This window comes from Gymnoscopelus microlampas, assembly GCF_963454915.1.
Source record: "Gymnoscopelus microlampas genome assembly, chromosome: 17".
NCBI lineage: Eukaryota > Metazoa > Chordata > Actinopteri > Myctophiformes > Myctophidae > Gymnoscopelus > Gymnoscopelus microlampas.
Genome location: NC_139954.1, coordinates 49,104,957 through 49,119,564, shown reverse-complemented (window position 1 = coordinate 49,119,564; position 14,608 = coordinate 49,104,957). Strand labels below are relative to the sequence as shown.

At 40.0% G+C, this 14,608-nt stretch overlaps 1 protein-coding gene across 1 annotated transcript in view; it reads right to left on the bottom strand.

Moving 5' to 3' along the window:
* Nucleotides 1-14,608, bottom strand: part of lrp1bb (low density lipoprotein receptor-related protein 1Bb) — a 597,729-nt gene that overhangs the window by 260,176 nt on the left and 322,945 nt on the right. The window contains exon 19 of the mRNA XM_084084305.1: nucleotides 1,289-1,369. Within this exon, the coding sequence (XP_083940431.1) occupies nucleotides 1,289-1,369 (81 nt within the window). The remainder of the gene's footprint in view (nucleotides 1-1,288; nucleotides 1,370-14,608) is intronic.

Sequence of the window (14,608 nt, the reverse complement as noted above, 5' to 3'; positions counted from 1 at the left end):
GGGGGGGGGGGTCCTGCGCTGTCCATCATGACATCTATGTCATTCTTTCTTGTTTAAAAACCGTGAACAAATATTTTTTTATATTTTTTTCAAAAAACTGTTAGGATTTAGAAAACATTTTAAGAATCGGACTCAGGCCTTAATGGGTTAAGATGAATTTTAACTAGAGCACTGGACTCATCAGAGAACTCCATTGTATGGCCTCTATTTCATTGTTTTTTTCCTTTGTTGTTGTTGGTATTGTTTTAATTGAACTGTCTGTGTCTTGTTTTTAGTTTTTCTTTCCACACACTGTTTGTTGTGGCACTTTGTAAACTTTCTTCTGAAAGGTGCTGTAAAAATAAAGAAGCCGCAATACTAGAGGGAGCGACCATGATGATACCTCCCACATGTAGAACAAACATGGAAACATTCTCATTCTACTGCTCTGACACCAACATACTGAATGCCCTGATACCCTGAATCACTGCTTTCTGCTCTGACACCAACATACTGAATGCCCTGATACCCTGAATCACTGCTTTCTTTCAAAACAAACATCTATCAGGAGACACAAGGGGAGGTAAATATAAATTCTCATATAAAGGGGCATTCCTTGTTCTTCTTTGTACATAATAGTGTTTGTATTTGTTGATGACATGTACAGTATTATTGTGTTACATTGTTATGCTATGTTGTGATGAATTGAATACATAGGATCACAATGGAAAGTATTTTTGTGTTATCCTTAATGTCTTAATATGTTTACATTTCTGCAGTGGTGGAAGTACATTTACTCAAGTACTGCACTTAAGTAAAATGTTTTGGTATATTTTCTTTCCCAGTATTTCCAATGTTCAATGCTTGTACTCCACTACATCTCAGAAATATTCAAATATTGTACTACCACTACAATCATTTGAAAACTTTAGTTAGAAGTTACTTTGTAGATTTTGATTATTATTACAAACATTAACCACTTCAGTATTTTATATACCGATCCACGGCTGGATCGGCTATTTTCAAAGGATTTTTATGCATTTTATACATTTGAAAACTTGTGAAATGGGGACATTCTGCACAACGAGTACCTTTACCTTTGGTATATTAAGTACATTTTGATGCCAAAACTTTTGTACTTTTACTCAAGTAAATTGTGAATTCCGAACTTTTATTGCTACATTGCTGTATTGATACTTTTACTTAAGTAATATGAGTACTACTTCCACCACTGCATTTCTGTATTCAATCAATAAATCAATCAATAAATCAATCAGTCAGTATAGTGATGTGATGAACGGAGGATTACCTGAGTCACAGTGCCATTTCACACTGATGCAGCGCCCGTTGGAGCAGCTGAACTGGGTCAGGGGCTCACAGGTAGGAAAGGCTGTAAAAGATAAAGATAAAGGCATAAGAAAACCCCTACCTCTCTCTCAAACAGATGCAATAGTTAACCCTTTAAGACTGGGAACGCATCTGTGTGTCATTTTTAGATTTATTTGGCTATTCACAAATAGCAGATCTGCTATTTTTGGAAAAATCTTGAAAATTGGGGCACATTTTTGAATGTATATATCATTTTTAAAGCGCACATTTTTAACTCAAATCTTTGCTTCTGGGGGATTCTACAAATGTCTTCTAAATCCTAATAGTTTTTTTTTTTAAATGCATGTTGCTATAATATCAGTGGTTATCAAACTTTTTCATGTCAAGGACCCCCAAAATAATATATATTTGGCTGTGGACCGCCATCTCAAAATATTTTGTTCCAGGGACCCCCGGAAGCAAAATTTGAATTGAAATATATATATTCAAAGATTTGCACAAATGTTCCCTTTTTTTCCCAAAGAAATAGAAGATCTACAAGCTCATAGCGTGGCACTCGGTGCCGCCCTATGAGCTTGTATATCTGCTATTTTTGAAAAGCCCAAAGACATTTTAAATGACACAGATGCGTTCCCGGTCTTAATGGATTAATTCCCTGATATGACGTGAATTTATCCAATCCTGGAAGAAAATATAATAAATAATTCAAACCCAGAGAAGCCAGAGAATGATTGACAGTGTGAATTAAAACGAAGGGCATCCAATACACGTCAGACACACAAAGCATGACTTTTAGAAACCCATTGCATTGGTTTCAAAGTGAAATATAAATTGTGTGGTTTTACATTCGCAACCATGCTTTGACTGACAGGTTGACAGCTCACGCTAACATTAGGTCACCGCTAGCTTGTTATGCGCTATACGGATCAACACGGCAGCACATTATATATACACACCTGCATATGATTAATGTTTCTAAACATCATGTACCTGCTATCACATCTATATATACTGTATGTACATATATCTTGTTTGTTTTATGTAACATGTAACATCTCCTTCTCTTTGCTCTTTGTAACCAGTGTTGCCAGATTTTGCGAGAGAGCAACCAGATCTATGAAAACCCAAGGGAATAGGGTTAGGGTTATGAGCACTTTAAACCTACGTATGCAGCGTCTATATCGGCTCTACGATATGATTGAAAATAGCTGTGACGCGTTGTGAGCTTGTAATCTGCAATTTTCAAAAATATCTTGGGAAAAAAAGTGAATAATTTGAAATATTTTTTGAAACATTTTAACAACACAAATCTGGTTTGGGCCCAAATAAGCAAAACTACACTTTGGAAACAAGCCCAAAAAAACCAACCTACAACTACCAATATTTATAAGTGAAAAACAAGCACAAAGTCGCTTACAGTATAATAAGCAGACATGGCAACACTGCTTTGTACCTTTGTCATCTCTCTTCTCACTGAATATTACAAAATGATGAAGCGTGCACAGAAAAAAAAGTACATGACCACATGTATGCTCTAAAAGAAAAGCTAACAGAAATATCATTTTCCTAGAATGGGCCTTTAAGTTCTATCATGTGAATGATTAATGACACAGTAGTGATCAGGATTGTGTTTTAAATGTTAGGTTTAAAGAATAAGAGAACGTATACTAATTAGCGGCTGTGGGGACTTTGGCTCGTGACAATGACAGTATTGTTGGAGACGTCACAGCCCTCACAGGGTGACCTGGCATAAGGTAAATCTATTGTTATGCTAAACGCTATTTCCAGTGAATGAAAAGCTACAGCAATGAGGAGCCAGAGTCAATGCCTTTGTGCTTGACAGTCATAAACAGTAATTAGTGAACGCACTTTTAATTTGGAGCGAGTTTTCATTTCACACAGGAGTCACGTCTGAAACAAACAAGAAGAACTCCCTCAGGCCATGACAGTCTCAAATGGTCTGCTTGATATCCTGCCTTCGTTTGTTTGTTTGGAGTGTGATGCCATCAAAAAGTTCATTCCCCTATTCCAACTTAATGAGCTGTGCCCTCAACAAAAATACCGTAGCAATAATACACGTTTCATCACACGTGCCTGTGCATCGTATACAATAATAAACAAACATAAGATTAAATCAAAAACACCACCAGGATACACAAGAGTATAACAGGCAAGGAAATGGAGCATAAAACTGGTTAATCCACTTAGACCTGGAAAGCATCTGTGTCATTTTAGATTTCTTTGGCTATTCAAAAAATAGCAGATCTACAAGCTCATAGCGCAGCACTCAGTGCCCTGCTATGAGCTTGTAGATCTGCTATTTTTGAAAAAGCGCGAAAATATATGTTTTAAAGTTGGGGGTCTCTGGAACAACATGTTTTGAGATGGGGGTCCGCGGCCAAATACATGTCATTTTGGGGGTCCTTGTCATGGAAAAGTTGGAGCACGACTGACATAGCAACATACTGTACTGTTAGGATTTAGAAAACATTTTTAGATAGGTTTTGCCGCGGGCCCCCATCTCAAAATATGTTGTTCCAGGGACCCCCAGAAGCAAAGATTTGAGTTACAAATGTTTGCTTAAAAATATATATATTCAAAGATTTGCACACATTTACAAGATTTTTCAAAAATATCTATAAAGCGCTATGAGCTTGTAGATCTACTATTTTTGAATAGCCGAATAAATCTAAAGGACTTAAGGACTCCGGATTAAATGGGTTAAACGTTATAGGCACGTTATAGGCAAAAGCCTTTTCTGTGGAAATATGCTGTAACTAAGAAGGGATTTGAAAGATGATGCAGCCTTCTCTCTCTCTAGCCTTGGCTCGGCGGGGCAGAGGATTCCATAAGCTAGTGTTTGCACGCTGAAAACACATAATGCCTAATTTATGCTCCTTTCATACAACAAGTAGAACACACTCAAAATAGCCGATATACAAGCTCACAACGTGTCACATCCACAACGCATTGTGAGCTTGTACGTCGGCTATTTTAAGCACGCGACACCGCCCATACGACAAAAGTATAAATACAGGCTTAAGAGGTTAAAAGAGCTGAGATATGGCTGGGAGCTAAGATAGAATATTGACAGTAAGTCATGTTACATTCATGTGGGGAGACTGAGCTCAATCCTGAGGCAGACGGAGTGAAAAAAAGATAAACCTTTTCTTATGCTCCCGTTAAAAAACAACACAATGTGTCAGTTATATGATGTATAAATGTACAGTATGGTAAAACCTCAGTTATAAACAGAAAACTACATTTAAATGAATCCCATTTCAAAAGATATTTATAGCAGACGTACATCAGATAAATTAAGAACATGGATATATCCAACAAATCTGTTTCTAATTCTCTCATTGTGGATATAAAAGCATATAGAATTCACCATTCTGCAATGTGTTCCATATGACATACACAAAATGCCCTTTCCCAATGTCCTTGCAGGCATTATGGACAAAAAGCATATAAGAGTCCAGAGAGTGCTTAAGAAAATGGTCCACACTTTTCCACAAGATGAAAAGGCATAAATAATACAGAAGCAGAACAAAACCTTCTATACTTAGTGAACTAACACAGTGGTTGACTGGGGTTGGCTTTGTACTTGGTCCGCTAAATGTTTCCCTCTACACCAAATCTCATAATATGCCAAAGTAGTCAGATCTACAAGCCCACAATGTTGCGAGCTTGTAGATTGTAGATTGTAATTTTCTTTTCTATCTATGTACCTTGTAACGGGGTATTTCTACATTGCAGCATTGATACTTTTACTTAAGTAAAACAAATGAGTACTTTTTCCACCACTGCTTGCTGTACAGGTACAACATAAAGATAAACAAGATCTATTGAGCCTCAACCTTCTGGACAACAGAGGTTAAGATCTTAATGTCACAGACAGTCAACAGAACATCACAGTGAGGTCTAATAATGCCTCCAACGCAACCCAGAATTATGATGATTAGCAGCTGTACGTTTCAAAGGAATTATTCGTACTTTCATTCATTTTTAATCAAGGGGCTTAACGAGGCATTCATCTGCAAGTAATTAACATTAAGTTTAGTGGTTTTACATCTCTGCTCCATACTCACTATAATCAATCGTAAATCAAAAGAGTCGTCTTTTCCTTTTTGGACGTAATCAACATGTTGAGTGCATTATGAATCAGTCGAAAAATTATCTCTGTAGCGATTACTGTAGCTATAGGCACAAGGCAAGGTGTGTGTGTGTGTGTGTGTGTGTGTGTGTGTGTGTGTGTGTGTGTGTGTGTGTGTGTGTGTGTGTGTGTGTGTGTGATCCCTTATAAAATGAACCACAACATAAAGTTTTGCATGCTTCATTAGCTTCATTATGTATTTTTGTATGGATTAGTCATTCAGCAAAGTCAAAGGAATAGCAAAAAACTGTTTCCTAGATTTCTTTGAAAGCTTCATAGACTTGTTTGCCAGCACTATGTTGGATTCATGTTAAATGTGTATTTTAACCACTTAAACAGTCAATACTGTACTTAGTCTTCTCCTTTTTCCCTCTGCACCAAGGCGTTGTGAGCTTGTAGATCGTAACCACTGTATTTCTTCGTATGACAAATAGAAAAAATAGCCTATCTACAGTACAAGCTCTATAAAACACGTGGCAGAAATATATAAATGCCAATATGACTTAATATTCATTTGTATGTGTATCTATTCATGTTCAGCTCCACTAGGGATCCCCTCAGTGTTGCCAGATATACGATAATTATGGTATTTGAACAATAATTCTACCCTCTGTACAATGCAGGATCCATAATGCCAAAATTATGCCCCAGCCGTACGATAATTTCAACATTTCACATCAAGGATGCATGAATTCACTCAATTCCCTGGATGCTGGTTCGGGATACAGTTTGGCTTTTTGAGAAAAAGTAAATCTAATGGTAGATCTGTAAGTAAGCCTTGCAGAGCCATATAGAGCAGGAGCCTATCGGTATCTCCTGTTTCCTGAGTCGGCTTAACATACAAATACACCCCCCGGTCATGACGCTGGTAGGTAACAGGGACTAATACCCCCCCCAATTCAACCCTTGGTGCTGAAAGCCAAGCAGGGAGGGGCATTGGCATTGTTATAGTCTTTGGTATGACACGGCCGGGGAATCGAACCTCAACCTCACAATCTCAGGCCGGACCCTCTAACCACAAGACCACTGAGCCTAAAGATCTGTACTTGAAGGGCAAAGTCATTTAACCCATTAAAAGCATCTGTGTCATGCTAGATTTTAGCAACATAGGTTTGTCAGTAGAACAGTGGTTTAGAACAGTAGTTAGAACAGTGGGTTAGAACAGTAGTTAGAACAGTGGTTTAGAACAGTAGTTAGAACAGTGGTTTAGAACAGTAGTTAGAACAGTGATTCACTTTGAGGCGTGCAGCGAGCTGTATCTCGGCTCCTGTGTACTTGTTTTGTTACTACAGTATGTATTTTTGGTTCAGACATGCTGTTTTCAAAGGTGGACAACACATCTCAACGAGGTTGTGATGACCTCGTTGACATTTGTGAAACCACACAGTGAAACCCTCAGTGATTAGCAACCAATCACCGGATCAATCATACTGGAGATAAATATTCTGTGACTACGGTACTTGAAAAGGTTATAAAACACAAAAATCGCTGGCAGTGGGTGAGTTTATTAATGTATATACTGGCAGTTAAAGAGTTAAGCTACTGTACGCTCTTTGACCACAACAAACTTGTATCAAAAAGTGACTGCATCGCCCAGGCCATCAAACCTCTGATATTCTACTCTGATACTCTGATACTCTACTCTGATACTCTGATACTCTGATACTCCTGCCACAAACAGCAACTCAACAGCTTCATAGTTGAGCTCACAGACCATGCAGTGCTTTCACAAGCACAAACACTGAACTAAGGATAATAAACACACTGACACAGCATCATGTTATAATTATACAACCATGACTGGAAAACGGTGGTTTTCATGCTGATGAATAGTGACTTTACAGCAGCTCTGAATTATGACCATCACATGTTCCTATGATTTATTAATATCCACCAGGCCAGACTTTTTATTTGAGCAGGGTCCAGGGAGTCGACTGCTTTACACGCAGAGCATGTGATGTGTTTCTCAAGGAGGCATGTTGTCACACTACGTTGTTGCTTACAATGAATGTGCTATTTTTGTGTAATGACATATCAGTGGTGTAAAGTATCTAAGTGCATTTACTCAAGTACTATACTTAAGTACAATGTTCAGTACTTTTACTTCTACTCCACTACATCTCAGAGGCAAATATTTTACTTTTACTCCACTACAATTATTTGAAAACTTTAGTTAATAGTTACTTTGTAGATTTCGATTATTATTACAAAACATACATTAACCACTTCAGCCCTATATACATTTTGGCCATTTGAAAATAGCCGATCTACAAGCTCAGAATGTGTCGCGATGCGACACATTGTGAGCTTGTAGATCTGCTATTTTCAAAAGATGCTGCATAATGAGTACTTCTGCTTTCGTTAATTTAAATCTTTGTTTTGATGCCACCAATACTTTTGTACTTTTACTCAAGTAATTGTTTAATTCCGGACTTTCACTTGTAATGGAGTATTTATACATTGCAGTATTGATACTTTCTTTTTAGTACTTTTTCCACCACTGTTACATATTTACACATGTGATGTGTTTACTCGTGGCTGTGTGATGAAATACATTCCTTTAAAATAAGATCATTTTAAGCGTCTGGTACAGTTATTTAACATTTCCCATCTGGCAACATTCTCTGTAGACGAACAGCTTTACATATTCTACTATATATACTCACCATAACCTGTCTGCCTAACCATGTTGTTATATTATCATAGCATGCCTATATCATTTAGTATACTGTAGTACTGTATGTGTGTGAGATGTGCAGCCAGGCTTTTCCTGCTGTTGGATGTTCTCAATAAACTTTGTCTTATGCGTTCAGCCCGACTGGATATATGTCATTTTTCCACGACAAAGGCCAAGTTCAGCCCATGCTGGAATAGACGGCCATAACTCTTAGCCCAGGAGCGGACTGTAGATTTAGTAGTGTACTAAACTCCCCCCGCTGCTTCTTGGACACAGCTTTTTTTTGGCTGGCTATGCCAACAGTGCTGTTCAGGTATCAACACACACACACACACACACACACACACACACACACACACACACACATCAACGCACACACAGTCCAATGCATCACAGCGATGGAGCGTCAGGCATTCTGTTCCCTGAAGCTTTGATATCATTATCATCACTGTACAACTACACCTGGCTGTACAACTACACCTGACAGTACAACTACACCTGACAGTACAACTACACCTGACAGTACAGCTACACCTGACAGTACAGCTACACCTGGCAGTACAGCTACACCTGACAGTACAACTACACCTGACAAATAATGACCGATGACTAAAGAAATCAGAATCGAGCATTCAACCAAGCTGTGTAATAAACTATGTTAATTACATTGATCCAAGTCGCAACACATCAATCAATTGATTGATCGGAAACCAAACTTTTGTAAATGTTCAACAGGTGTGGCCCTCATCTCCAAAAGGTTGAGAAGCACTTGAACTCTGTCAACGTGCTGCAGTAAACACTGCATCTTCTGACCCAAAGGTTCATAACGATGCACAGCCTCTTCCTGGTGGCTGTAAATGTCAGCTCCAATCAGGGTCTCCACCACTTGATCTCTACCAGACCCCGTTGAAGAGAGAGAGAGAGAGTTACACGCTCTTTGATCTCGCCGCGCCACGATCGTAATGTTGTTTGATTTGTTTTGATGTTTGATGATTTGTTTTTTTCAAATGTTATCTTAGCCCATTCATACCGGCAACGCATCTGTGTAATCTTTTAGATTTCTTTGGCTATTCAAAAACAGCAGATATACAAGCTATGAGCACTATGAGCTTGTAGATCTCCTATTTTTTTTTTTATCATGAAAATGTGTGCAAATCTTTCAAAATATATGTTTTTTTAAAGCGAACATTTGTAACTCAAATCTTTGCTTCTGGGGATTCTACAAATGTCTTCTAAAAGTCTTCTAAAAAAACGATGTTGCTATAATCAGTGGTTACATTACATTACATTACATTACAGTCATTTAGCAGACGCTTTTATCCAAAGCGACTTACAATAAGTGCAATCAACAAAGGTAGGGAACGAAAGCTACTAATCACCAGAGGTTATAAGTGCATTTTCTGCAATAACAAGCAACCAAGAGCATACCTAGCGCTAAGGTAAAAGTGCAATATATCAGCTTCCTATTTCCTTAAACAGATGAGACAAAATAGCTAAGTCAAATGAGCAGGAGCTAAAAACAAATAATTGTATTGACTAAACAAGATCCAATAAACAATTCAACAATAAAACAAGCATTCGTACAACTAGTTAACAACAAGTAGTCCAGGCAAAGAGGAAGGGTAGTGTTTCCTGAAGAGGTGGGTTTTCAGCCTGCGGCGAAAGATGGGCAGTGACTCTGCTGTCCTGACATCAGTGGGAAGTACATTCCACCACTGTGGGGCCAGAACAGAAAAAAGTCGTGACTGTGTCGATCGACCAGAAGGACCATTGAGTGGCGGGGGAGTCAGTCGCCCCTTGGTGGCAGACCGGAGTGGTCGGGTAGGGTTGTGGGCATTGACCAATACCCGGAGGTAAGAGGGAGCTGTTCCTTTCACTGCCCTATAGGCTAGCACCAGGGTTTTAAACTGAATGCGAGCCGCTACCGGGAGCCAGTGCAGGGAACGGAGAAGGATAGTTGTGTGAGAGAACTTGGGGCGGTTGAACACCAGACGAGCCGCAGCTTTCTGAACAAGCTCCAGGGGTCTGATGGCAGATGCCGGAGCGCCAGCCAGGAGGGAGTTGCAGTAGTCCAGGCGGGAGATGACAAGAGCCTGGATGAGCACCTGGGCTGCCTTCTCCATGAGGAAGGGCCGAATTCTCCTGATGTTGTAGAGGAGGAATCTGCAGGACCGTGTCACTGATGCGATGTTAGCCGAGAACGACAGTTGATCGTCCAGGGTCACACCCAGATTCTTCGCAGTCCGAGTTGACGTCACCACAGCGTTCTCAATGGTGATGGCCATGTCTCGGTGAGGACAGCCCTTCCCCGGGATGAACATCAGCTCGGTCTTGTCCAGGTTGAGCTTCAGGTGGTTCGTCGACATCCACTCCGAGATGTCAGCCAGACAAGCAGCAATGCGTGCCTCCACTTGTGTGTCAGAGGGGGGGAATGAGAGGATCAGCTGGGTGTCATCGGCATAGCAGTGGTAGGAAAAGCCATGGGAGCGGATGACAGCACCAAGAGATGTAGTGTAGAGAGAGAAGAGAAGAGGACCCAGAACCGAGCCTTGGGGAACCCCAGTAGTGAGCCTGTGTGGTTCTGACACAGACCCTCCCAGCATCACCTGGTAGGAGCGACCCGTCAGGTAGGATGCAAACAGGGAGAGTGCAGAGCCTGAGACACCCATCCCCTCGAGGGTGGAGAGGAGGATCTGATGGTTCACTGTGTCGAACGCTGCAGACAGGTCCAGGAGTATCAGGACGGAGGAGAGAGAGTTCGCTCTAGCGGCATGGAGTGACTCCGCCACTGCCAGGAGGGCAGTCTCTGTCGAGTGACCCACTTTGAACCCAGACTGGTTGGAGTCCAGGAGGTTGTTCTCAACGTTTTTCATGTCAAGGACTCCTGGAGTCCAGGAGGTTGTTCTCAACGTTTTTCATGTCAAGGACCCCCAAAATGATAGGTATTTGACCGAGGACCCCCACCTCAAAATATGTTGTTCCAGGGACCCCCAGACGCAAAAATTTGAGTTAAAAATGTTTGCTTTAAAAAATATATACATACACATAGATTGGCAAAAACGTTCACGATTTTCTAAAAATAGCAGATCTACAAGCTCATAGCGCGGCACTCGGTACCGCGCTATGAGCTTGTAGATCTGCTATTTTTGAATAGCCAAAGTATAAGATAATGGTTTAAGTGGTTACACGGATGCGTTCCCAGTTTTAATGGGTTAGAGCGGTCCTCCTGAACGTAATTCATGCTTTTACGCAATGACGTTTGTCCAATAAATGTGAAACTTGACACTTCATGTATCGTGCGTTGCTTCATCACACATTATGAGGATTCAGTGTTTGGAACTATGCTGTATATACGGTCTGTGTTTAGAACTATACTGTATATACGGTCTGTGTTTGGAACTATACTGTATATACGGTCTGTGTTTGGAACTATTGGTCGCCCCATAAGTGGTGGAAAAAGTACTCAATGTGTTTACTTAAGTAAAAGTATCAATACTGCAATGTAGAAACTAAGCCTTTTAGAAATTAAAAACAAAAACAAAACAAGCAAACCCGCTTTCAAAAACAAATCAAAAAACTTAATCAAAATAAGAATAAAAATCGTCAAATGCAAAACTACAATGACCTTGGTGAAACGAGTGTCATGGACGTCTGAGGTATTTCATAAGATTTCATAAGATGTGTAAATCAGATATAACTACAGTATGGATGAGGCTCAGCATGGCAGATCGTCTTTGAAGCTGGAACCTCACTCTTACTTTACTGTAGGAAGTCTTTCTCCACAGAGGAGAAACAATTAAAGCTACTTTAGCCAATACAATACTTAGATCTACAAGCTCATAGCGCGGCACTCGGTGCAGCGTTAAAAATCTTTGAATAGGCCTGGGCCGCAGCGTGACGGTCCAGGCACCCTAGGCTGCAATGCCAGCCTGACAGCGTGTCGCGGGTTCGACTCCCGATCCCGACGACCTTTGCTGCATGTCACCCCCCCATCTCTCTCCCCATTTCCTGTCAGTCTACTGTCATGTATCAATAAAAGGCAAAAAGCCCCAAAAATATCTTAAAAAAGAAAAAAAAAAAAAAATCTTTGAATATATGTATATTTTTCAAAGCAAACATTAAATCTTTGCTTCTTCTAAATCAGTATATCAGTATGTTGCTATAATATCAGCTCCAACTTCTCCATGTCAAGAACCCCCAAAATGTTATGTATTTGGCAGCGGACCCCCATTACAAAATATGTTGTTCCAGGGACCCCCAGAAGCAAATAATGGAGTTAAAAAATGTCGCTTTAAAATAGCAGATGGACAAGCTCACAACGTGTCGCGAGCTTGTCGATCGAACTGACTCTTCTATTGATCACTAATTGAAAACAATAAATCAATAAATAATGTTTTTATCAATTGCGTTGCTGCCGAATAATGGGTGATAGGCCTACTAAATGTGTTTGTGGGTTGTACTCCACGGCGCTCTGACCGCCTGGTGCGTTGTCCTAGCGGTGCCACTACGCGGTACGTCCAACTTGTATAAAAGGAAAGGGTGGCACTCAGCAAAACGTCTATTTACTTCATTTAACAGTCCATAACGTGCCACTCCGCGCTAAACGTTTTGGGCAGTCTGATCAGACACACCGCTGAAGGCTGGAGACGGCCAAGAACCTTTTGTGTGGACTGTGGAGGGAGTGGCACATTATAGGACTATTAAATGAACTAAACAGACTTTTTGCTGAGTGTGACCCTTTCCAAATAATTAGTGATGCCACTAAAAGTGTTGTCTGCGACAGGTAACGCCCACATGAATCAACTCCTTTTATTACAGTACAGCAGTATGTATAGGACTATATACAGCAGTGGTTCTCAAAGCTTTTCATGCCAAGGACCCCCAAATTGATATTTAGTGGCCGCGGACCCCCATCTGAAACTGTTTTGTTCCAGGGAAAAATACTCTGTTACAGGTAAAAGTCCGGCATTCAAAATGTACTTGAATAAAAGTACAAAAGTATTGGCATCAAAATATACTTAGGTACCAAAAGTAAAATAGTACTCATCATGCAGAATGCATTTTAAAGGTTTTTAATATGTATAAAATGCATGCAAATCTTTTGAAAATAGCAGATCTACAAGCTCACAATGTGTCGCATCGTGACGCATTGAGAGCTTGTAGATCGGCTATTTTCAAATGGCCGAAATGTATATTGGGCTGAAGTGGTTAATGTTTGTTTTGTATTAATCAAAATCTACAAAGTAACTAGTAACTAAAGTTTTCAAATAATTGTAGTGGAGTAAAAGCACAATATTTGCCTCTAGTGGAGTAGTAAAAGTACTGAAAAGTAAAAGTACTGAAAATGGGAAATGCTCCAGTAAATTCCTCAAAAGTGTACTTAAGTACAGTACTTGAGTAAATGTACTTATTTACTTTACTCCACTGGTTGTGTGTGTCTTGTTGTCAAGTTGAACATTGATTCCATGTCATGTTTTATTAATTATCAGAGTTACACAACACAATGCTCTGGTGAGAGATCAACGCGTCACATGGCAGCATTAGACACATCAACTCTCTCATTCAGTCACATCCAACTGGAACAAGATGAGTAGCAACAAGTTCTGCTTTTAAAACTAAAAGACTGATCAACACATTAAGACGACACGGGAGAGAAGAGGAATGATCCGTCCGCAGATGTGTGTTTTTTCTTTCTCCCCCCCCCCTTCTTTTTCTTCTTCTTAGGGTTAATCTGAATAATGTAATTGACTGAACGCCTGAACAGTTTAACCCCTTTAGACCGGGAACGCATCTGTGTCATTTTAGATGTTTTTGGCTATTCAAAAATAGCAGATCTACAAGCTCATAGCGCGGCACTCGGTGCAGATCTGCTATTTTTGAAAAAATGTGAAAATCTGTGCAAGTATTTGAATATATATACATTTTTAAAGCCAACATTTTTAACTCAAATCTTTGTTTCTGGGGATTTTTCAGTTTTCTGAAAAACGTATGTTGCTATATACAGTATATATCAGTGGCGCTCAAACCTTTTATTGTCAAGGACCCCCAAAATGATTTGTATTTGGCCGCTGACCCCCATCTCAAAATATTTAGGTCCAGGGACCCCCCAGAAGCGAAGGTTTGAGTTACAAATGTAACTCAAACACAAATGTGTTTGAGTTACAAATGTTTGAGTTACAAATGTACAAAATAACAGATCTTGTATATCTGCTATTTTTGAGTATAAAATAATGTTTAAAGTGGTTACACACAGATGCGTTCCCGGTCTTAATGGGTTAATCAATGGCAGCAACAAACGACCGTAGCGGAGCTGTAACACAAACTATATACCGTCTGCCTGTTGGCAGTTTAGCGTCTTTGCTGCAAAGCGCTCCCCCCCCCCCCTCCCCCCCAACCCCCCAAAAAAACAAACAGACGGTTGGGTTGGACATGCAGACGCTCCATGGTGACAGTTGCCATGCACGCTG